Source organism: Acinonyx jubatus, chromosome A3 (genome assembly GCF_027475565.1).
Source record: "Acinonyx jubatus isolate Ajub_Pintada_27869175 chromosome A3, VMU_Ajub_asm_v1.0, whole genome shotgun sequence".
NCBI lineage: Eukaryota > Metazoa > Chordata > Mammalia > Carnivora > Felidae > Acinonyx > Acinonyx jubatus.
The window spans coordinates 29,180,824-29,204,701 of NC_069388.1; the positions used below are offsets into that span (position 1 = coordinate 29,180,824).

Sequence of the window (23,878 nt, forward strand, 5' to 3'; positions counted from 1 at the left end):
TGCTGTGGCCAAGATCAAAGAGGTTTTTGCCTGCTTTCTCCTGGAGGATTTTGATGGCTTCCTGTCTTATATTTAGGTCTTTCATCCATTTTGAGTTTATTTTTGTGTAGGGTGTAAGAAAGTGGTCCAGATTAATTCTTCTGCATGTCGTTGTCCAGTTTTCCCAGCACCACTTGCTGAAGAGACTGTCTTTATTCCATTGGATATTCTTTCCTGCTTTGTCAAAGATTAGTTGGCCATACATATGTGGGTCCATTTCTGGGTTCTCTATTCTGTTCCACTGATCTGAGTGTCTGTTCTTGTGCCATTATAACATTTATTTATTATTGAGAAAGAGAGAGACAGAGCATGAGCAGGGGGGAGGGGTGGAGAGAGATGGAGACACAGAATCTAAAGAAGGCTCCAGGCTCTGAGCTGTCAGCACAGAGCCTGATGCGGGGCTCAAACTCACGAACTGTGATATCATGACCTGAGCTGAAGTCAGCCGCTTAACAGACTGACCCACCCAGGTGCCCCATAAATGTTAAAGTTTTTAAATAAATAAGTAAACGTTTAAAAGAAAAAGGATAATAAAAATGTAGATCCTGGTGGGTCTGGCCTAATCAGGTGATCCTTTTAAAAGAAGTTTCCCTATGCTCAGAGACTGGAAGCACCAAAGAGAGAGAGATCTCTCCCTCTGTTTCTGGCCTTGGAGAAGCAAGCCATGAGTTCTACAGCTGCAAGCAAATGAATTCTGCCAACAATCTCCCAGGCTCCGGGATGGAATGCAGCCTGGCTGCCATCTTGACATGACCCCTGTGGAGATCCTGAGCAGAGAACCCAGCTGAGCCATGCCCAGACCCACAGAAACTGGGGATGGGGGGCGGGGGTGGGAAATAAGTGGGTGCTGCTTTAAGCTGGCAAATCTGTGGTAATTTGTTATGTAACCATAGAAAACAGGGCCACCTTTCAGATAGCCACGTGGCTTCCTTCTTTCCTTATGCCCAAGTGTCTGCTGTTACCTTCACAAAGAGGCCTGGACTGAGCACCCTGAGAAAAATTGCAACATGCCCCCCCCCCCTTTTTCTCTACTGCAGTCGCTACCTTCTAACCTGCTGAAATAGGGTTATTATTTAATGCCTCCCCTCCTCTGCTGGAATATAAGCCCCTGAGAGCGGGGAGTTTTGTCCATTTGGTTTGCCAGTGCTTCAGGCATCTGCAGTGGGACCCCGTGCATCTTCGGAGGAGGAGGCCTTGATGAGCTGAAGGAATGCCAGCCCTGGGGGGCCTTTATGCGAGGGCAGTTTATGTGCATGTGTTAACTTTGGTGAGGTCAGGGTGCCCAAAGGACAGGCAGGAGGCCCTTCTGGGGCTGCCTCCAGGGTCAAGCCCTTGGCCTTCTAGCCCGGCAATACCGATGGGCTGATTTGGGTGAGAAACAGGATTGGCCGCTGACTGTAATGAGGTCGGCCTGACCAGCTCCTCATGCCAGGCAGCTGACACAAGTGTCTCGGGGCCAGCCGGGCGCTGTGACCCGCGCAGCCCCAGCAGCCTCAGCACCCTTTTTGAGGAGGGTCCACAAGAGTGACGGAGCGGCTGGGGCCATCCTAGCCTACGTGTAGAGCCTGAGCCCACTGAGTCTGCTCTGACACTGGCCTCATTTCCTCTGTGCAGTGGCAAGTTGGGCTTCCCAGGGAGCCCTCTGAGATGGCGTCCAACATGCTGGGTGTTCGTTACCAGGGGCCCTCAGGACCCACACCCGTGGGAGGGAAGGGGTCGAAACAAAAGTCAGACGTTCAACCTACTGAGCCACTCAGGCGCCCCCAATTCCCTTCTTTTTTTTTTTTAAGATATATATATATATATATATATATATGTAGTCTCTACACCCAACGTGGGGCTCAAACTCACCACCCTGATATCAAGAATTGCATGCTCATTAGCCTGAGCCAGCCAGGTGCCCCAGCAGGTCCTTTCTTTCTTATTTATTTATTTTTAAGTTTATTTATTTATTTTGAGAGAGAGAACATGAGCAGGGGAGGGGCAGAGAGAGGGAAAGAGACTCCCAAGCAAGCTCCCACTGTCAGCGTAGAACCTGATGCAGGGCTTGAACTCATGATCCGTGAGATCATGACCTGAGCCAAAATCAAGAGTCCTTCTCTTAACCAACTCAGCCACCCAGGTCCCCACCCCCCGCAGGTCCCTTCTAGAAGGATTGGTTCTGAGCATCTCCTTGTTCATGACATTGACCAACATCCCTTCCACTGTGGCGGTCTGTCTTTATCTGTAATTATTTTCATTTGAAGATATATTAAAAATGCAAAAAAAAAAAAGCACTCTTTTTAAATGCATAAAACAAAAGACATAGGATTGCAAAAGAAACCAAGTATATTTATATTCAGATATCAAAATGTTAAAGCAAATTTGTGATACAGTCACAATGCTTACTTAAAGCATTAGATATCAAAAACTTAAAATATATATTAGAAATATAAATACATAAATGCAGCATTAGATAACGTCCAGTAACTGCCATAATTTCAAAGTGGTGATGAGTCTAAACAATGTTTGGAGACATTTGCAATAGCTGCGATGTGATAGGAGAATATCTGTCATTTTGATTTGTGACAAAGCCACATGCGTTGCAAGTCCCACTGGTTCTTTGCCCACCTCATGGTTGAAGCAAAGGCTCAATGTCGGTTAGAAGTTAGAGAAAATAAAGCCCTTTCCCTATACAAGTTCCAGGTGCAGGGAAGCGGGTGCTGGTGGGAGGGTGGAAGTGGGTTCCTGGAAATTTGGGCTCAGCAATCGGGGACCTCGGGAACAGAGGAAACAGGATGTGCTGCGGCCAGGGCAGAGGCCAGATGGGGAGCCTGGCGGGGTCCAAGGGTCTGCCCTGTAACCCATCCACCAGGTATTGGGAGACGAGCTACACAGTCCTTGGTTGGGCCGCACCCCCATACTCCCTGTCCCACCCTAGGTCACCGCACAGGCCACCCTCCCCCGCACGGCCTCACTGTCTGCCTCCCCTGCCCCCAGTCCATTAGCCGAGGCGGTGACCGTGACAGGGCCAGGCCCCTGCAAATGAGGGGGCGCGCCGGGCGCCCACGGCCTGACCCGCAGTGACCCGCTGTGACCAGTCATACGGCGGCCCTCTTAGACAGGGCTCCGCCTGCTGCGGCCCCAGCCATAAAAAGGCCGGTGGGAGAGTCGCCGCTGCAGCCGCCGCCCCCGACCCAGTGTGTCCACACCATGGCCGGCTCCAGCCTCGCCTGCTGCCTGCTCGGCCTCCTGGCGCTGACCTCCGCCTGCTACATCCAGAACTGCCCCCTGGGCGGCAAGAGGGCCGCGCTGGACCTCGACGTGCGCCAGGTGAGCCCCCGCCGCGACCCACCGCCTCTGCCCGCCCCGCCGGGGCCCCAGGGGGTTTAGTGGACGTGCGCCCCTGCCCGTGACCGCGGCCCCTGCACACCCCGAGCCCGGGCCCCCGGCCTCGCGGGGCCCGCGCTCACCCCCCGCCCTCCCGCCAGTGCCTCCCCTGCGGCCCCGGGGGCAAAGGGCGCTGCTTCGGGCCCAGCATCTGCTGCGGCGACGAGCTGGGCTGCTTCGTGGGCACGGCCGAGGCGCTGCGCTGCCAGGAGGAGAACTACCTGCCGTCGCCCTGCCAGTCGGGCCACAAGCCGTGCGGGAGCGGGGGCCGCTGCGCCGCCGCGGGCATCTGCTGCAACGACGGTGCGCTGCCGGGGCGGCCCGGGGGCGGCGGGGGCGGCAGGGGCGGGGCCGGGGTCCAGGTGGGGGCAGTGCGGAGGTCCCGGTGGGCGCCGCCCCGGGGGCGGAGTCCAGGTGGTGCCGGTGCGGAAGTCCCAGTGGGCGTGGCCCCCGGGGCCGCTGCGCCGCTGCCGGCGTCTGCTGCAGCCCGGGTGAGCCGGGGCCGGGGGCGCGGAGGGGGGGCAGAGGCCGAGGACCCGGGACCCGGAGGGGACCGCGCAGGGCGGCCCCTGACCCGCTGTCCTTCCAGACGGCTGCCGCGCCGACCCCGCCTGCGACGCCGAGGCCGCCTTCTCCCAGCGCTGAGCCGACGGTCCGGACAGCGGCGCAGCGCGCCCCTCGCCCCTCCGCAGCCACCCCCAGAAATAATGAAATAAAATAAAGCAGAATTTTCTCCCCCTGCAACTCGTCTGGCGTCTCGTTTTCAGAAACGGGAAGGAGGGCGCTGGGGGAACCCCGAGGGTCGCGCCTGGCGGGGCCTGCGTCTCCGGGCAATTCCGAGCGGGAGGGCCGGGGTTCGGGGCGCGCCGTTCCCGCAGCCGAAGTCCTGCACGGGCTGGCGAACGAGGGAGACGGAAACAGACCCCAGCTTCCCGCTCCAAACAGAGCTGGGGGCCTTTAGCAGGTGGCCTAACCAGGAACATTTCAAAGAACCCAAACGACGGGGGTGCTGACAGGGAGCCAGAGGAAGGGGAGACGGCCAGTGGCGGGGGAATGACTTCCCTACCTCTGGAGGGAGGCTTGAACCGCGACCCGAGGGCTGGGTTTGGGGCCTCGCAGCTGAAGGGCTTTCACGTTTCCGAGGAGCTAGACTCCAGGCCACCGGAGGCCACTGGTGCGCAGAAGAGGTGGCCGAGCTGCCGAGGACCCAGCAGGCCTGCCTCTGCCTGTGCGGCTGAGGAACTTGACAGTGCTGGGGACCCCACGGGCCAGGGACTCCTGGGAGCCCACAGCCACAGAATGACCGCAAAACACAAAAGCCGCCAACAAACAATCTTCAACCTACTTCTCGGCCATTCCTGGATCCAAAACCCTTTTGAGAATCAAGACGGCCTAATTCCTCTTTCCCAAAACATGTGGTCATTCACTTACCCGAGCAGTTTCAGAAGGTCCACGGCCACACTCCCCCCTGCAAGTGAAACAGCAACAGATCGCTGTTAGAAAAAGTGTAGTTTCTAGGGCTTTCTCCCACACTGGAGGTCTGCATAGCACCCCCCCCCCCCCACACACACACAGCAGTATGTGGGTCTCACCAGGTGGAGAGAGAAAAAAATACCCTGAAGCGGACCGTAAGACTTTTTTTACTATAAATTACGAAAACAGGCAAAATCTTGGGTGAGGTGGTGACTGGAGGGGGTCCAAGGGCAATTCTGGTCATACTCTCTTTTCCTGGTCTGGGAGCTGGTAAAACAGGTGCGTTCATTTTCCGAAAACTTAACATGTGCATGTGATTTGCTAACTTTTATATGTATATCATATTTGAATATATTTTTATATTTTATATGCATATCGCATTTGAATAAATATACATTTTAAAAATGAAAAAAAGATCATTATTGCTAAGATGTGTAAGAAGAATAGAGATGAGGCTTTTGAAAATCCCAGTGGCTTACAGCAACCTGGACTGTGGTTCTTTTTGTTTGTTTTTTTAGTTTATTATTTGTTTTGTTTTAGATTTCACATATAAGTGAAACCATACGGTGTTTGTCTTTTTCTGTCTTATTTCAGTTAGCATAATACCCTCTAGGTCCATCCGCGTTGGCACAAATGGCAAGATCTCACCCTTTTCGTGGCTGAGTAATATTCCACTATATAGACTGCGGTCCTTGCTGAGGCCATGAGACTAGCCCCTCCTTTGACCCCACATCTGGGGGGATTAGTCATCAAAAGGGACACGAGATAACTCAAAGCGGAGTCCCGTTTAAACCAACCATGAGGAAGGATTCGGTGTACTAGCTGGGTATTTGAGGACGGTCGCAGAGTTCTGTGTCCCTCAGAAACCACACAGCCAGGGAGGGCTGCAGCTAGAGGTGACCGAGCTCCTCAACTAGAGACGTGTGGGAACGGATTTGTGCTTTCCCGAGCTGGAGAGTTCCCCCCCGCCCCCCGCCACCTTAGCAGGAAGTCTGGGATCTCCCCTGGGACCTCACTGCTTCCCCTGAGTGTCCTGGGGTGCCAGCCCAGCTGTCCCCACCCTGGGAGAGAGCTCAGGTCCCCTCACCCACTCAGGCACCCACTTTGCTGTCCCACTCTTCCTAAGAATCCAAAGGTCGATAGTATTTTATTGCCTCAAAACACAGGGTCAGACTGATGCCTCTTTTCCTGAGTTTGTCCCAGAGGTGACGTCAAGCTGGGTCCAGTGGCCCCACTGGCACAGAAGCGAGCTGGGTGTCATTCTCCATTCTTCTTGGCTGCTCAGTCCCACGGCCTTTGGTCCTCGCTAGAATGACCCCTTCAGACCTCCAAAGTGCTTGGGGGCTTGTCCAGGGCAGTGGTTCCCACTTTGTGTAACTTTATTCTTTGTTCTTCTTCTACCCGGAAGTGAAATTCCTAGAGAATATGCCCACCTACACATAATTTCAAAAACCGTATAATTAGTCTTAGCAGTAATATAGAGAAAAGGAATTTAGTACAAAATATTACTTTAATACGTGACCAAACAGGCAAGGCTACGCTAGGCAACATACAATCCAGTTTCTACTTATAACAAATATAATAAAAAGAAATTGGGACCCATTCTCTACAAGATGTTCAGGAAAATACCGTAAGAAAATGAAAATAGGGGCGCCTGGGTGGCTCAGTTGGTTAAGCGGCCGACTTCGGCTCAGGTCATGATCTCACGGTCCGTGAGTTCAAGCCCTGCATCGGGCTCTGTGCTGAGAGCTCGGAGCCTGGAGCCTGTTTCAGATTCTGTGCCTCCCTCTCGCCAACCCTCCACTGTTCATGCTCTGTCTCTCTCTGTCTCAAAAATAAATAAAACGATAAAAAAAAAATTAAAAAAAAAAAGAAAATGAAAATAAAAAGGTAGAAGGGCAACCAGGATCAATATTCTCTTTTGTGGGGTGCCTGGCTGGCTCAGTCGGTAGAACAGGTGACCCTTGATCTAGGGGCCATGAGTTCGAGCCCCACTTTGGGAGTAGAGCTTACTTTTAAAAAAAATTCTCGGGGCGCCTGGGTGGCTCAGTCAGTTAAGCATCCGACTTCGGCTCAGGTCATGATCTCGCGGTCTGTGGGTTCGAGCCCCGCATCAGGCTCTGTGCTGACAGCTCAGAGCCTGGAACCTGTTTCAGATTCTATGCCTCCCTCTTCCTCTGACTTTCCCCTGTTCATGCTCTCTCTCTCTCTCTGCCTCAAAAATAAATAAATGTTAAAAAAATAATAAAATTTAAAAACATAAAAATAAAAAAAATTCTCTTTTGTACCTTAAGGAAAATACAGGCTCAGATATCAACTAATTGCAAAGAGTGTAGTCATGGAACACTTGGGGAAATTTAAATAGTGCCTGAATGCTTTATGATATTAATATATCGTTGAGTTTGCATATGCGTGGCAACAGTGTGTGGTCATGTTTATTTTTAATTCATTATCCTTAATTCCAGTATAGTTAACACACAGTGTTACATTAATTTCAGGTGTACAATGTAGTGATTCAACAGTTCCATGTATCACCCAATGCTCATCGACAAGTGCACTCAATCCCCTTCACCTATTTCCCCCATCTCCCCACCAACCTCCCCTCTGGTAACCATCAGTTTGTTCTCTATAGTTAAGAGTCTGTTTAGGGGCACCTGGGTGGCTCAGTGGGTTAAGCGTCTGACTTCTGCTCAGGTCAGGATCTCATGGTTCCTGAGTTCGAGCCCCGTGTCAGGCTCTGTGCTGACAGCTCGGAGCCTGGAGCCTGATTCAGATTCTGTGTCTCCCTCTCTCTGCCCCTCCCCCACTCATGCTCGCTCTCGCTCTCCTCTCTCTCTCCCTCAAAATTAAACATTTAAAAAAATTAAAGGGGTGCGCCTGGGTGGCTTAGTCAAGCGTCAGACTCTCAGTTTCAGGTCATGACCTCGTGGTTTTGTAAGTTTCAGCTCAGGTCATGACCTCCTGGTTTTCAAAGTTCAACCCCACATCGGCTGTGCGCTGATGGTATGGAGCCTGCTTGAGATTCTCTCTCCCTCTCTTTCTCCCTCTCTCTCTGTCCCTCCCCTACTCACGCTGTCTCTGTCTCTCTCAAAATAAATAAATAAACTTTTAAAAAATTAGAAAAAACTAATTTAAAAAAAAAGCATGGTTTTCAGACTGGAACACTCTTGTCCTAAAGTCTCACACAGCTGTTGTTTTACAAATTAGTATTATTTACATAATTCATATTCCTAATTTACACTATTTTATTTTACTTATTTTGAGAGAGAGAGAGGGAAAGAGAGAAGAGAGAGAATCCCAAGCAGGCTCTATCAGCACAGAACCCCACTCGGGGCTCGATCTCACCAACTGTGAGATCATGACCTGAGCTGAAGTCGGACGCTTCACCAGCCACCCAGGCGCCCCTGGTTTTTTTATGTAAACTCAAAGCCCAACATGCAACATGCGGCTTAAACTCATGACCCCAAAGTTAAGCCGTGGGCTACACTGGTTGAGCCAGCCAGGCGCCCCAGTCTGAAAACTATAAACATCAACTTGATCGCTGAACATTTACGGCCGATTTTCCCATCGTGCTGTATTAGCGACTATCTGCGGTGCGATGCTGAAGGGCCGCAATTTCTGTTTTCTGTAGGGTCCGTACGCATAGGTTAAGCAAGCTTGCTTCTCTTCCATACCTAAGTTTAGTGTAATTTAGTTTTTAAATCTGGAATGGTGTGAAAATCTACCAAAAGTTTTTGAAGCATCATAAAAGATGATTGTCTATGGGGCAGAGGTCGGGGATATTTTTTCCCCATTCCTGATATTTCCTTCTTATAGGCATCCCTGAGGTAATTCTCCTTGAGGTGGGGCGGCGGGGGGGTGGGGGGTAGGGGGGGAGTAGCTGATGGGATGATTTGAGAGGAAAGGAATGTGCACATGCACAAGCCCACCCCTTCATCTCCGATGCCTCATGGAATCAGGCTGCCAGGCTGGGAAGCACATGCTGTCATCATGGTAAGTGCATGGAAAAGCAAAGAAGCAGGAAAGTCCTGGGAAGAAGGTCCAGCTCCCTGTGCCTGGGACGGTAAACTTGTCTCCAACTTGTTAATCGGCCTGACAAAGCCCACTTGCCAGCAGATAGAACTAACATCAGCTCTATCAATAATAAAGGTGGTATTGCGGCTTCCATAGGCCACGTTCTTTTGTTTCACTTTTCAATCGTTGCGGAATTCAGGGGTTATGGTTGGTTAAGGTTAAGGTTAGGCTGCTGTAATAAAAACACTGAAATGGTAAGGAGGCTTTAGAGGCTTCTAGAGGGTAGATGTTTATTTCTCTGTTTCTTATCAGCCTAAGATGAGCATTCCTGGCTCTGTCCCATTCCATCACTTAGGGACCCAGATTTCTTCTGCCATGCAGTTCTGGCATCTCCTTGTCCTTGTCATTGTCTGATGCTTGAGTCTAGGATGCTGTGGATTCCAACGGGTGGGAAAGGAAAGAGTGGGGTGGAGGCACAACCACTGTCATAAGACCCCAAGTTCACTATCCCTTTTACTCACATTTTTTTAAATTTTTTTAACGTTTATTTATTTTTGAGAAAGAAAGAGACAGAGCATGAATGGGGGAGGGTCAGAGAGAGAGTGAGACACAGAATCTGAAACAGGCTTCAGGCTCTGAGCCGTCAGCACAGAGCCCGACGCGGAGCTCGAACTCACGGACCGCGAGATCATGACCTGAGCCGAAGTCGGACGTTTAACCGACTGAGCCACCCAGGCGCCCCTACTCACATTTTATTAACAAGAACATGGTCATATGGACACACCTCCCTGCAACGGAAGCTGGAAAATATAGTTACAATTCTATTACTACGTAATTCCAATCAAACTCCCAGAAGTGTGTTTTTAAGTGTGTTTTTGTTTGTGTGGGATTTTTTTTTTTTTTTTTTTTTTTTTTTTTAGAAATCATTAAGCTGCTTGCAAAATTTATATGGAATAGCAAAGGAACTAAAATACCCAAACCAATTCTTTCTTCTTCTTTTTTTTTTTTTTTTTTAACATTTTTAAGAGTGGGAGAGAGCCAAAGCATAAGAGACTCTTAAAAACTGAGAACAGGGGCGCCTGGGTGACTCAGTCGGTTAAGCGTCCAACTTCTGCTCAGGTCATGATCTCACGATCTGTGAGTTCGAGCCCCACGTCGGGCTCTGTGCTGACAGCTCAGAGCCTGGAGCCCGATTCGGATTCTGTGTCTCCCTCTCTCTCTGCCCCTCCCCTGTTCATGCTCTGTCTCTCTCTGTCTCAAAAATAAATAAACATTAAAAAAAAAATTAAAGGGGCGCCTGGGTGGCGCAGTCGGTTAAGCATCCGACTTCAGCCAGGTCACGATCTCGTGGTCCGTGAGTTCGAGCCCCGCGTCAGGCTCTGGGCTGATGGCTCAGAGCCTGGAGCCTGTTTCCGATTCTGTGTCTCCCTCTCTCTCTGTCCCTCCCCCGTTCATGCTCTGTCTCTCTCTGTCCCAAAAATAAATAAACGTTAAAAAAAAAATTTAAAAAAAAAACTGAGAACAAACTGAGCGTTGAGAGGGGGTGGGAAGGAGGGGAGGGTAGGTGATGGGCATTGAAGAGGGCATCTTTTGGGATGAGCACTGGGTGTTGTATGGAAACCAATTTGACAATAAATTTCATACATTAAAAAAGATAAAAAATTAAAAATTAAAAAAACCAAAAAAAAGACAAAAAAAATTTTTTTAAGTTTATTTATTTTGAGAGAGACAGAGGCAGGATGAGTAGGGGAGGGGCAGAGAGAGAGAGAATTCCAAGCAGGCTCTGCGCTGCCAGCACAGAGCCTGATGTGGGACCCGAACACACAAAGCTGTGAGATCATGACCTGAGCCGAAACCAAGAGTTGGACACTTAACTGACTGAGCCACCCAAGCACCCCTACCCAAACCAATTCTGAAAAAGAACAAAGTTGGAAGAGTCATGCTACCTGATTTCCAGACTTACTAAAAGCTATCATATTGGAGACAAGATGGTAATGGACAAGGGACAGCTCTACAGACCGATGGAACTGACAAAGGAGTCCAGAAATAGACCTACATGGATATGGTCAAATGATTTTGTGGGAGTTACGAAGACAACCTAAAAGGGAAAGACTCATCATTTGAACAAGCAGTGCAGGGACAAATGACTACCCAGATGCCAAAAACGAACTGCAACCCATAACTTGGACAATACAAAAATTAACTCAGGATGGTTAACTCAAATTCTCACCTGTTTCAAACTTACACAGTTTTGCTGATTACCAACAGAGCCATTCCAAACATTTCCATTTCACTTGGATGACTGATGGGATTGGCTGGGTTAAACAGTAAGCAAAAGCATAACTTTACGAGAAACTATTAAACATTTTTCCAGAGTGGTTGCCTGATTTTGCGTCTTCACCAACAATATATGAAAGTCCCAGTCACTCCATAGCCTTGTCAGTACCTGATATTGTTAGCACTTTTTAAAGTCATTGTAATGAATGTCTCATTGTGGTTTTAATTTGCATTTCCCCACCAGCTAATGCTGTTCAACATCTTAACATGTGTTTATTTGCCACCTATATATGTTATTTGGCTATACGTCTGTTTAAATCTTTTGCCTATTTATTTTATTTTTTTTTTAAGATTTTAAGTAATCTCTGCACTCCACGTGGGGCTCGAACTCACAACCCTGCGATCAAGAGTTGCATGCTCTACTGACTGAGCCAGCCAAGGGCCCCAAATCTTTTGCCCATTTAAAAATTTGAGTTGAGGAGCACCTGGGTGGCTCAGCCGGTTAAGCGTCTGACTCTGGCTCAGGTCATGATCTCGTGGTCCGTGAGTTCAAGCCCCACATCGGGCTCTGTGCTGACAGCTCAGAGCCTGGAGTCTGCTTTGGATTCTGTGTCCCCCCCGCCCCGCCCCTCCCCCACTCGTGCTCTGTCTTATTCTGTCTCTCAAAAATAAATAAATGTTAAAAAAAAAAAGAATAAAAATTTGATTTGAGTTGTTGCTCAAGGTCATGAACCATTTCTTCCATAGTTTCTTCAAGATGTTTCACCGTTTGGAGGCTCCTGGGTGGCTCAATCGGTTGAGCATCCAACTTTGGCTCAGGTCATGATCTCTTGGTTTGTGAGAGTGCGAGCCCCACATCGGGCTTGTTGCTGTCAGCTCAGAGCTCGCTTCGGATCCTCTGGCCCCCTCTCTCTCTGCTCCTCCCCTACTTGTTCTCTCTCACACGCCCTCAAAAATAAATACAAAACATTTAAAAAATTTTTTAAAAAGGATGTTTTATAGTTTAGGTTTTACATCTAGGTATATGATCCATTTTTAAACCAGCTGTGGGGCACCTGGGTAGCTCAGTTGATCGTCTGACTTCAGCTCAGGTCATGATCTCACAGCTCTGTGAGTTCGAGCCCCACATCGGGCTCTGTGCTGACGGCTGGGAGCCTGAGCCTCCTTCGGATTCTGTGTCTCCCTCTCTCTCTGCCCCTAACCCACTCGCATTCTGTCTCTGTTTCTCTCAAAAATAAATAACATTAAAAGAATTAAAAAAAACAGCTGCTTCTTTCCACTTCCTTGTGTCAGGAAAGGTTTCTAAATTCTTATTAGGTCTGGTCCTGCCACAGACAGTCCTACCAAGACCTGGGACCCACCCTGGATGGGCCATACCAGGGCAGAGGCAGGAGACCATGGCAGGGATAAAAGCCCACACAGCTCTTGCCCTCCCTCTACATTTAATCATGATGGGCACTGAGCCAGGTCAGGGGTGACAGAAAACGGAGCTCTAAGACCAGAAAAAACTTGACCTTGACTTGGCACATGGAACCTGGTCAGGTCTGACTGAGGCTGAGTCATAAGGCTTTGCCCCAAGGTAGGGTGTTGGGGTCAGGGCACAGAGTGACTTCTGTCTTTGCTCCCTCCTGGCCTCTAAGTGGAAGATTCCAGAGGAGATGTAGCCTCTTCTCACCCCAAGTTCTGGAGCAAGAAATCCCAAGGATAGGATGTGGAGAACAGAGGGGGCAGAGACAGAGGCTGGGAGGTGACGGAGGGAGTGAGAGGGCAGAAGGTGCAAGGGAGGGATGTAATGGGACAAGGAGAGAAGCAAGAGTGGGCCAAGGAGCTGGAGGATGGGGAAAGAGAGGGGAGTGAGGCGCAAAGGGGATAAAGGAATAGAGGGGACAAAGAAGGACATAGGGACACAGAATAGCACAGGCTAAATACCAGTGGATGTCTTCCCTGAAGTTGCATGTGTCCAAGGGTGGAAGGTCCTAATGTGAGTGTGTGCACCTGTCCATGGTTGAGTCTGTTGTGTTTGTGATTTTGAATGAGTATCTCAGGGTCTACATCTGTAACTGTGGTCAAGGATCATAAGGAATGCGGCTCATGATTATTTGTTGGTCTGTGTGGCAGCACGGATGCGGGGACATGTAGTTAGGGTCTCGGTGGGCTCCCTCTCCCACTCTGGCTGAAGGGCCCCCATGGGACCTGCTTAGCTTTTTCCTGGACAGAGAGTACCTGGCCCTCTCTCTGGTGTATCTGGGGTGATTTGCCACCCCCCCCCCCAACACACACACACACACACACACACACACGGCACAACCCTGAATGAAATAGTAGACTGGAAATCTGGGGTGTTGGGTGGGTCCCTGAAGCTGTGCCTCAGTCTCCTGGGATGTAAATGGGGATTGGAACTCCCTTGGCTCCTCCCCTTCGGCCTTTCTCGCGCTTCCCTCTGAGGCTCTCAACCTCTGTCTCTCCATCTCGGCTTCCTCTGTCCTTTCACACTATCTTGTCCACCAATGTCTCTCTCCTCCTTGCCTTTACTTCTATGCCTCTGCCAGAGGATGCCCTACTCCCGGCTCTCGCTCTGCCCCCCCCCCCGCCCCCCCCCCCCCCCAGGTCGCCCGGTCCCTAGAACTCTGCAGAGCCAAGATCTCTTCCCTTAAAGATCCCTGACTAGTTGCGGCGGGTGAGGTGGGGGGGTCCGCGCCCCACCGTCTCTTCTGCCCCCCTCCTCACCCCTGGAGACGGAAACAGACACTCGCAGGTGCATTTTAAAAGGTTTATTTTCTGGACTGCGGGGGCGGGAGGGGGGAGCGGGCGGCTCAGTAGACGCCGGGTGCGGCGGGCTCCGCAGGCTCGGGCGCCCCCGCCAGCTGCACCAGCCTCAGCAGCAGGGCGCCGGTCGACCCGTCCAGCTGGGTCCCGTTGCTCCGGTCGCTGGCGCGCGCGCGGCGGTGAAAACCAGCGCCCTCCCGGCACTCGGGCTCGGTCACGCAGCTCTCTGCGGGGGGCACGGGCAGAGCGCGCCGCTGACCGACCCAGATCGACCAGCCGGGGCCCGCGGGACCCCGCCCGCCCCCGGGGCCACGCCCACCGGGAACCTCCGGACTTGCCCCGCCTGGACCCCGGCCCCGCCCTCGCCCGCCCCCGGGGCCGCGCCCACGGGAACCTCCGCACCGCCCCCACCTGGACCCCGGCCCCGCCCCCGCCACCCCCGGGCCGCCCCGGCAGCGCACCGTCGTTGCAGCAGATGCCCGCGGCGGCGCAGCGGCCCCCGCTCCCGCACGGCTTGTGGCCCGACTGGCAGGGCGACGGCAGGTAGTTCTCCTCCTGGCAGCGCAGCGCCTCGGCCGTGCCCACGAAGCAGCCCAGCTCGTCGCCGCAGCAGATGCTGGGCCCGAAGCAGCGCCCTTTGCCTTCGGGGCCACAGGGGAGGCACTGGCGGGAGGGAGGGGGGCGGGGGGTGAGCGCGGGCCCTGCGAGGCCCGGGGTGTGCAGGGGCCGCGGTCACGGGCGGGGGCACACGTCCACTAAACCCCCTTGGTTTTCAGGTGACTGAGGATACCGCACTCAGTGACAGCCCTCAGCACCCTCTCTGTCCCACCCCACCCCCACCCCCACCCCCGGGCTACACGGAAGACACCCTCCCTCTCAGCTCTGGAGCCATCAGTGGTGTGCACCCTTCTCAGCTGCCCACCGCCCTTCCCATAACTCAGACCTTCTCCCGCGCCCTCACTCAAACTTGATCTTCAGCACCCACGCCCCTAGCAGAGAGCGTCCTGCCAAGCCCAGAACACTTCCAGGCCCTTCCTCCCCTTTCCTGTCCCATCGCAGCAAGCTGGTGGGCCTCTCTGGGCCCTGACCTCTGCTCACCTCTGTGGACTGTGGGTGAAAGCCGGAGACCCAGGGAGAGCATGAGGCCCCTTAGTGACTCAGGCTTCCAAAGGTGCCAAGCAGAGAGAAGGGTAGTCTGTGGGGGCTGCTCCCTATCCACTCTAGTTTGTTCAGTGGCTCAAAATTTAGCCACCTATGGCCTGGGCAGAACTGGGCATGCTGATTGGATTTCCTTCCAATGGAAATGGAAGGGAATGGATACAAGGGAATCTACTGGTCGTGCAGCACAGGAGAACTGGGCTAGGTACCCAGCAGAACTTCCTCGAAGGAAGTGGCACCCTCACTCGAATGAGCTCAGAGCAATGGCCAGCTTCTGTGTGAGGCTTGGCCGGGGGGGGGGGGGGTGCTGTGGCCAGCAGAGGCTGAAGGCTGGATGGGAAAGCCTGCAATCCTGGCTGGGACAGAGCCTGTCGGGGCTGCAAGGTCCCCATGGGCACAGAGGAGGCCTAGCTGTCCAGGTCTCATGGACCGGCCCCAATCCCAGGTCTCACAGACCGGAGTAACAGCTGTCTTTCCTGCATCCCCTGCCTGGCTGGGGATAGTGTCTAGGAAGTCCTGTAGCCCGTCCTAGCCTGCCCGGCAGCCTGGCCCCTTCTGCCCAGCCATGTCAAGCCTCCCTTCTTCTGGGCCGGTCCCCTAAAGCCTTGCCTCCCCCATGACTTCCTTCCCTCCCAGCCCCTGCACTAGATGCCAGCCCTAGGGCTCTGCCCCCTCCATGCAGCCCTGAGATGGGCCACAGTCATACCTGTCTCAGCTCCAGGTCAGACATGGCCCTCTTGCCACCCCTCGGGCAGTTCTGGAAGTAGCAGGCGGAGGTGAAGGCCAGCAGGCCCAGGAAGCAGGCGGGTAGCATGGTGTCCGGCATCCTGGAGCAGGTGGGCACAGTGTGTGGGGCCGCTGTGCGGACTGTGCTGGGCTGCCTTCGCTCGCTGCCTATTTATGTCCGCAGGTGTTCCTGGGAGACGACGTGGCCGCCACCCCCCTCCCCAGTGGCTCCCCAGGAGCCCACGGCCTCCAGGTCCCAAACCGTCAGCAGTGATTCAGGCATCTGGGGACGCACGTGGACCTGTCTGTGGGGGCCTGTGGGGGAGGGGTGCCAGCCTCTGTGCTGTCATTGGCAGCCGTGTGGCTGCGATGTGACAGGAGCTGCAGTGACTGTAATTGTGGCTCTCTGGACCTGGGAAGAGGGACAGATGTGAGGGGCTCTCTAGGAGACCGTCCCCAATCTTTCCAGCAGCCCAGAAGAGGCTAGGGGTCAGTGAGCCTGTGCCCAGACACGGCCCCCTGAGAAAGTGGTGAGGGAGGCCCAAGTGGCTGGTGTGTAAGGAGCAGGGTCAGGCCCCAGCCCAGGAGTGCTGGGACAGGGGACAGTCAGGTGTGTAGAACTCCATGAGGATGGTTAGCCTTGTGAGAGGAAAAATGACCAAGGACAGCACAGACCCAAGGTGGTGCAGACAGAGGGCTTTGCACCAGAAAAGGAAATGGCTGCCATGGACCAGGCAGAGGGACCAACATGGAATCCGGACTGACAGGGTGAGTGGATAGGCTCCCAGGGGAAGCTGGGGACACTCCCACACACACAGCCCCCAAACACACACCCGGAGCAGGGTTCAGGGACTCAGACGCTGGAGACCTCGAGGACAGCTTCTTGGCACGTTTCCATTACTCCCCTCTCAGGTGGGAATACGGGGGTAAGGGAGTTTCTGTGGAGGAAAGGAGAAATCCAGACCCAGTAAGGTTCAGAGGTGAGGGGCGAGCCACCTGCCCCAATCCCTACCCCTTTAAGGAGCATATGGGGACCAGGGCAGGTACCATCTCAGGCTTTGGGTGGAAGTAGGAGCACGGAAGATTTCTTGTTGGGGGATGGGAGGAGCCACAGCCAAATGAGCCCAGCCTGAGAAAGCAGACTTTGGTTGGTGACCTCAGGCTCATGGGATGAAGGGACTAAAGCCTCCCTCTCCTGGGCCACCGAAGCGCCTGTCCCGTCCTTGGACCCAGGCTAGCCACATGAGTCCTTTCAGGATTTACTCAGCCCCCAGCTCTTCTAACCCCAGACTCTTCGCCTCCTCTTTGGGTGCCACGGGAAAGCTCTGACTGCCTTCTCCCCACCAAGTGCTGGAGGGGCTCCAGTGTCCCAGGGAGGGAACCACCACACTCAGGACCTGATGCCAGGCTTTTCAGGAACATCCCCTGAGGGACGGTGAGGACACTGGAGCCAATGGCCTGTCAAGAATCTGGCCTCTCAAAGCGTCATGACTTGGGCAGGTTACCCAACCTCTCTGTGCCTCACTTTCTTCCAGTGTGAGTTCGGGAAGATACTGGATACACCTCACAGGGTTGTGAGGACTGAAATAATGTACTCTATAAGAGCTTTAGAAAAGTTCCTGCACCATCGTAAAGCCAATTAATAACAGTATTGTAGGTTTGTTTTTTTTTTTGAGAGAGAGAGAGGGCACAAGTGAGGGGCAGAAAGAGAGAGAGGGAGAGAGAGAGAGAGAGAGAAACAGGGCTCACCCAAAATGGGACTTAAACTCATGAACCATGAGCTCATGACCTGAGCCAAAGTCAGATGCTTAACCGCCTGAGCCACTGAGGTGCCCCAATAGTATTGCATTATTAATGCCTTTATTCTTATTAAAAACTGAAGAGAGTTTTTCAGAGAGAGTAGCTTTCTGGGTTAACCCAGCAGGAACATTTTCATTCCATTCATGGGGCCCAGAGAGAAGCTGGGTCTAAATTATTGCCTCCTGAGACACTGGGCTGTGGAGGCCACAGGCCTGGTGTAGGCCAGCTCTGTGGTCTTGGCCCAGCACCTTACCCTCTCCGCACTTCAGGTCTGAGTTGTCATCTGAAAATGGATGGCACTACACTAACTGAAGGGGTCAGGCCCTGACACAGGCCAGGACACTCATGTCCCAACCAGTCATGTCTACCCAGACGATCACTCTAAGACTTGCCTCTCACACCAGGGCCCTCTTAAAGACCCCAAGCACCATCTCCCTTGAGAAGCTGGAAGGCCTGCTTCTCCTTATATCCATCTTCTTGGAACACATGTGGGCTAGAAAAAGTCTTGTTACTGTGCTGACTGGCATTTCACATATATCACCTCACATGTCACATGGACCTTCTGGACACTCCATGTTCCTACACTTCCCTTATATGTTCCCTTTTCAAGTCTGCTTTTTCACACCTTCTCTATCCTTACATTTCCTACACCTGGGCTCATGGATCTTTATTCACATGTAATTTTTATTTATTTTTCTTTTTTTAAATTCTTGAGAGAGAGAGAGACAGAGCATGTGCTGGGGAGGGGCAGAGAGAGAGGGAGACACAGAATCCGAAGCAGGCTCCAGGGCTCCAAGCTGCCCTCACAGAGCCTGACGCGGGGTTGAACTCACCAACTGTTGAGATCATGACCTGAGCGAAGCCGGGCGCTTAACCAGATGAGCCACCCAGGCGCCCCTCCAATCTCAGAATATTCTTTAAAGGACTTCCTCACCATTAGACCCTCTTTTCTGAGAACAGGTAACAGTTAACTGCCCCTGTCCCTCCACTCGTTTCTTCGTTTCTTATTTTCCTTTTCTCAGGACCAACCCGGTGGCTGTACCACGTGACATGCATGCTACCTGTTGGCAGGGGTTGGCCTCATCTTCCTCTTCTAAGGGACTCTGCTGCCGGAAGTAAGTCTGTCCCTCCCCCTCCTCACCTGTTTTCCACAAGTGTGACTCGAGGACCCTCAGCAGTGTAGACACACAAATGCCCTGTCAACTGTGAAGAGGTGAACAGCAGTGAACACAAACTGCTTACTGAATTGAATCCCAGACGACACACTGAGCAAGGACAATGGGAGAAAATGCTGGGCTTCAGGCAGACAGGTGTGGAGCTGAGATGCATCCACGCCACTAGTGGGAGAAAGCACTCATGGGGAGAGCTCAGTGCGAATATTCATCAGATGTCTACAGGGGGTTACGTTAAGCCTAAAGGAGTCAGACATGAAAAGGCCTCGTAAAAAAAGTCTAATTTGCAAAAAACAATTTAAATAAGAGGCAAAATAAGCTAGGAGACGTATTTTTGACACTCTCTCCAGTGTTAAAATCTTGTGGCGGCAGGATGGATGGAGTCACCTCTGGGGGGCTCAGCTCCAGCAGTGGCCTGGCTTTGTGTCCCTGCTGGGGTTACTGGCTGCCACTCCTAGGCCCACAGAGGCCGTCCCCTGCGCTATCCCGCCTCCTGCAGCCCAGGGGAAGGCCAGGAGCCCTGTGGGGCGACCGAAAGGAAGACAGGAAGAGGCCCCGAGGGCCTCGGGGACCCAGCGGCGGCGAGAGCCGTGCCCTGACTGCTGAGAGCTGCATGAGCGAGGCGCCTGCGGCCCCGCCAGGCCAGCGGGGTGGGGGGCGCCCCTGGGGACCCGGCCAGGCCCTGCGCTCCCGTCTGAGAAAGGGGTGCACCGCAGGGAGAGCGGGAAGCAGAGGCCAAGGTGCCGGGAAGGCTTCTAGAATATTCTTTCGGTGCCTCAGTCCTTTGGTGTGGTAAGGACACGGCACAGGACACACAGGCTATAGGACCTGTTGACCCACAGAGGACAACACAGACTTCCACATCAGTGAGCTATGCCGTCACGGGGCCAAATTGTTCACACTCATTAGCCCCATAAAACCCTAAGAAAGGAGGAAGTATTTTTTATTGACTGTTGCTGACAGGAGACAGGGACAGAGAGGTTGAGTGGCTTGCCCAAGGAGGCACAAGTTAAACAAAACAAAACAATACAAAACAAAACAGCAGAACTGGGCCCCAGGGTCTGTGTCCTTCACCACTCCACTGTCTCATAACTGGCCAGTTATGGCTGACTCACCAAGACATTACTATGTACTAGGATTCAAAGTTGGAGGTCGGTGGTCTTGTGGTTGGCTCAGGGGTCACCCAGGGCTTTCTTATACCCTCCTGGCACCCTCCACATGTCTGGGTGTCTCTCCTCATGGCAAGGAGGGCCGCCACAAAATGGTTCCCTCCTCTGAGCTTTTCCCTTCTCAGGGACCCTCAGGAGACCCGAGGTCCCCACTCCCAAGCTCCTCCAGGCTGGGCAAGAAACTGGCTGTGTGTTAGGCCAGCAGAGGTTCACCCCAGGGCTGGGTGTGTTCACGGGCTCCTTCCAAAATGGGGTTCTGTCAGTGAGGAAGAGGAGGGAGTGGCTGTTGGCCAGTAACTATGTTTGCTGCAGGCCCCAGGCTGGGAGGGATTTGTAGACTCATATGGACCACTTCACGAGGCAGGACCCTGTGGCGCAAAGAACCTCAGTGTCTTGTCCTCTGGGGTCGCACAGCTAGGCAGTAACAGAGTTACTGACCCAGGTTGTAGGTCAGGCTGACAAAATGTTAAATAATGCATGTTCTGTCATCTTTGACACGTATGTGCTCATAATGATCTGGAAGCCCCGGTTCAAATCTGGAGTCTCCTGCTCTTTGGGACTCTGGCCGCAGAGTTGGCGGCGGGGGAGCTGACCTCTCCCTGCAGCCTGGCTCTGTCCCACATCCCCAGGGACATGCACACAGGTGGGCGCTCTGCCCTTGCAGCTCACAAACCGCCTCCTCTTGCCACGACGCAGACATGTTTGCGCACTTCAAGTGGGTCCCCCTGAGCACAGACCCAGAGGAAAGGACTCCTCCAGCTCCTCCAGAAACAATCATGAGAACAACAGAGTGTTCCAGGGCACAGCCCCCAGGGTATGTCCCCTGGTCTCACCCAGAGGAGGGTCAGAATAGACCCTCTAAGGCATGAGGCCAGGGCCAAGGCCCCTCTCTTAGGCCTTACTGGTCCTTGAAGCCCTAAAACCCTGAAATCCTGTGGTAGCAGACCAGAATCTGCCAGAACCCCGCCCTCAGGAGGCCACGTGACTCCAACGACCCAGCTGCTTCATCCCCCACCTGCCACAGGGCAGCGGGGTCCAAACCAGAATGTGCATGTCAGTTTCACTACCTTCTGGCCCTTTCTGGACACTCCGACATGCCCCTCATGTTCTTGAGAGTCTGGCGCCAGCCCTCTACTCCTGGTTCTGTGTTCTCTAACAAGGTTTGGTAAATTTGAGCAAAAGGAACTTACTGAGAGGCTACTGAGAGCTCATAACGTAAGGGAAAGCTGGAGACCCGGGGCTCAGAAACTATTTCTGGAGGATCATGAAACAGGAACCTGGGAAGTACTCCTGGAATGGCTGTGTCGGATCTCCCCGGCGGCAGCCCCTGAGATGGGGGCTCTTGCACGCGTGATTGCCGAAGGAGGGAGGGAGGGCTCTCGGGAGTGAGTGAAGCAGGACTGGGCTGGGGAAGAAGCCAGGCAAAGGTGGGTCAGCTGGAGTCTAGCCTCAGCCTGATCCCACGGACAGCTCCAGAGTTGCCCTGCTTTGAGGCCAGGGGGTTGATTTTTTTTTTTTTTCCTGATGTTTATTTATTTTGAAAGAAGAGAGAGAGAGAGAGAGAGAGAGGGAGGGAGAACTTGAGTTGGGGGAGGGGCAGAGAGGAGAGAGAATCCCAAGCAGGCTCCGCGCCGTCAGCGCAGGGAGCACAGGGCTCGATCCCATGAACTGTGAGATCATGACCTGAGCTGAAATTGACTGAGCCACCCAGGTGCCCCTGGGTTGATTTTTTTTTTTTTTAACATATCTGAGTATTAGTTGTTGGGGGCTGGGGGCGGGGGGAGGGGATCTCCCAGGCATTTTCTTGGTGAGGTGGCTGCCCTTGGCTGAGGGCAGGTCTTTAGAGACAGGTCAGCCGTAAGCCATGTGCAATGTGCACAGCATCTGGGTGACGAACGGGCCCAGCGTCCGCCGTGGGATGATTTCGTCCCTCTGCTCAGATTCACGGTCTGGAGAGTGAAGTCTGGCTTTGCTCGCCTCCTATGCCCATCCCCTAGGTGTCTGAATGAAGCTCCCTCAGACTGTATCCAATGGAGAAAGAAGCCGAGGCTTGAGGGAAAACCAAGGCGGTATTATGAAGGGGCAATGGATGCTGCGGAGCGAACTCCTCCCCCCACCAAAAACATCCACAGAGCGATTTTTCTGAAATCAGAACCAGAGGCCTATCTTTCTTGCCCCCCAACTTAACCTTAGCAGAACTGACCTCCTCCTCCTGTGGGTCGACATGGTACCCCCAAAATGCTTGGTTCACGTGTTTCCCTGTCCCTCTGTGCCACCAGACAGTGTTCCTTTCTACAGTGGGTCCCCGGACCCGGTGCATCCCACACAGGGTCTTTGGTAAACGACTGACTTAGTGGCGAGCCCCAGTGAGCGTCACGTGCCTCTGTCTGTGCCGGGAGCACAGACACGTGTCAGGATGCAGAGTATTAGCCTAGGAACGTCTTTGGGCTTTCGCCTTTCTCTGCCGAGGAGGACTCTGGCTTTGCCTTCCTGGTTTCTCCTCGCCATAACCCCCCCCAGCCCTCTCTGGACAGCCGTCTAGGATCTTTTCATTGTTGCAGCTACTACTGCCGTAGATCAGAAGTCCACACGGGGCACAGCGGACACCTTTTCTCTGCTCCACCACGACTGGACGTGTGCATGGCTAGGAGCTGGAGTCCTCTGGCAACTTCTTCACTTGCGTGCCCGGGGAACCTGGGCTGGGGTGACCCAAAGGCTGGGCTTGGCTGGGACTGCCGACTGGAGTACCTGTGGTACTGTGGTACTACCTGTGGCCCCTCTGTGGGGCTTTTTGCAGCTTGGTGGCTTCGGGATAGTTGGACTTCTTAAGTGTTCCGGCTTCCAGAGTGCTCCAGGAGTGTTCTAGCAAACCAGGGCTTGGCAAGTGTTCCAGCAAATGAGGCAGAAATGTTGTGGCATTTTGTGACAGCCTCGGAAATCACACAGGGTCAGGGCTGCTACACTCAATTGGTCGAAGCAGCCACAAGCCCGTCCGGAGTCGAGAGAAGGAACAGCGTGCCCCTTTGGATGGAGGAGCACTTGGCACTCTGGCAACTGGTCATTTAAAATAGTCACAGTGGGGACGTCTGGCTGGCTCAGTTGGAAGAGCGTGTGACCCTTGATCTCAGAGTTGTGAGTCTGAGCCCCACGTTGGGGGTAGAGATTACTTAAAAATAAATAAATAAGCTTAAAAAATAAAAACAGAATAGTCACAGGGGCATGAGGTCAGGAGGAAAGGACGAAGACTAAGACTTGAGATCCATTTTTCCAAGGAGTCTTGGAAAGGGAGGTGACAGAACAGCTGCAGAGGAGCAGCATGGGAGGTGGATGGGAGGTGGCCGGGGGGATGGCCAGGGGACAGGAAGTGGCGGGGGTGGTGGTGGATGGGAGGTAGCCAGGGGACGGGAGGTGGCCGGGAGGTGGCCAGGAGGTGGTCAGGGGATGGACGAAGGATGGGAGGTGGCCGGAAGTTGGCCAGGGGATGGGGACAAGGGGTGGATGGGAGGTGGCCGGGGGGATGGCCAGGGGACAGGAAGTGGCGGGGGTGGTGGTGGATGGGAGGTAGCCAGGGGACGGGAGGTGGCTGGGAGGTGGCCAGGAGGTGGTCAGGGGATGGACGAAGGATGGGAGGTGGCCGGAAGTTGGCCAGGGGATGGGGACAAGGGGTGGATGGGAGGTGGCCGGGGGGATGGCCAGGGGACAGGAAGTGGCGGGGGTGGTGGTGGATGGGAGGTAGCCAGGGGACGGGAGGTGGCCGGGAGGTGGCCAGGAGGTGGTCAGGGGATGGACGAAGGATGGGAGGTGGCCGGAAGTTGGCCAGGGGATGGGGACAAGGGGTGGATGGGAGGTGGCCAGGAGGTGGCTGGGACAGGAGGATTTTAGGAGGTGTTGCTGAGTAACAGCCCGGTGTGAAAT

General features: G+C 53.5%; 2 protein-coding genes across 2 annotated transcripts; one reads left to right on the plus strand and one right to left on the minus strand.

Annotated features, from left to right (window-relative positions):
* Positions 1–3,133: 3,133 nt before the first annotated feature.
* OXT (oxytocin/neurophysin I prepropeptide) lies at positions 3,134–4,165 on the plus strand. Its single transcript, XM_027069696.2, has 3 exons — positions 3,134–3,351; positions 3,510–3,711; positions 3,998–4,165. The coding sequence occupies exons 1-3, from the start codon at positions 3,232–3,234 to the stop codon at positions 4,051–4,053; spliced, it is 378 nt and encodes a 125-aa protein (XP_026925497.1). The 5' UTR covers positions 3,134–3,231; the 3' UTR covers positions 4,054–4,165.
* A 9,769-nt stretch (positions 4,166–13,934) lies between these two features.
* On the minus strand, positions 13,935–17,396 carry AVP (arginine vasopressin). Its single transcript, XM_027069695.2, has 3 exons — positions 15,803–17,396; positions 14,400–14,601; positions 13,935–14,164 (listed from the first exon to the last, which is right to left on the minus strand). The coding sequence occupies exons 1-3, from the start codon at positions 15,920–15,922 to the stop codon at positions 13,986–13,988; spliced, it is 501 nt and encodes a 166-aa protein (XP_026925496.1). The 5' UTR covers positions 15,923–17,396; the 3' UTR covers positions 13,935–13,985.
* Between the last annotated feature and the right edge of the window lie 6,482 nt (positions 17,397–23,878).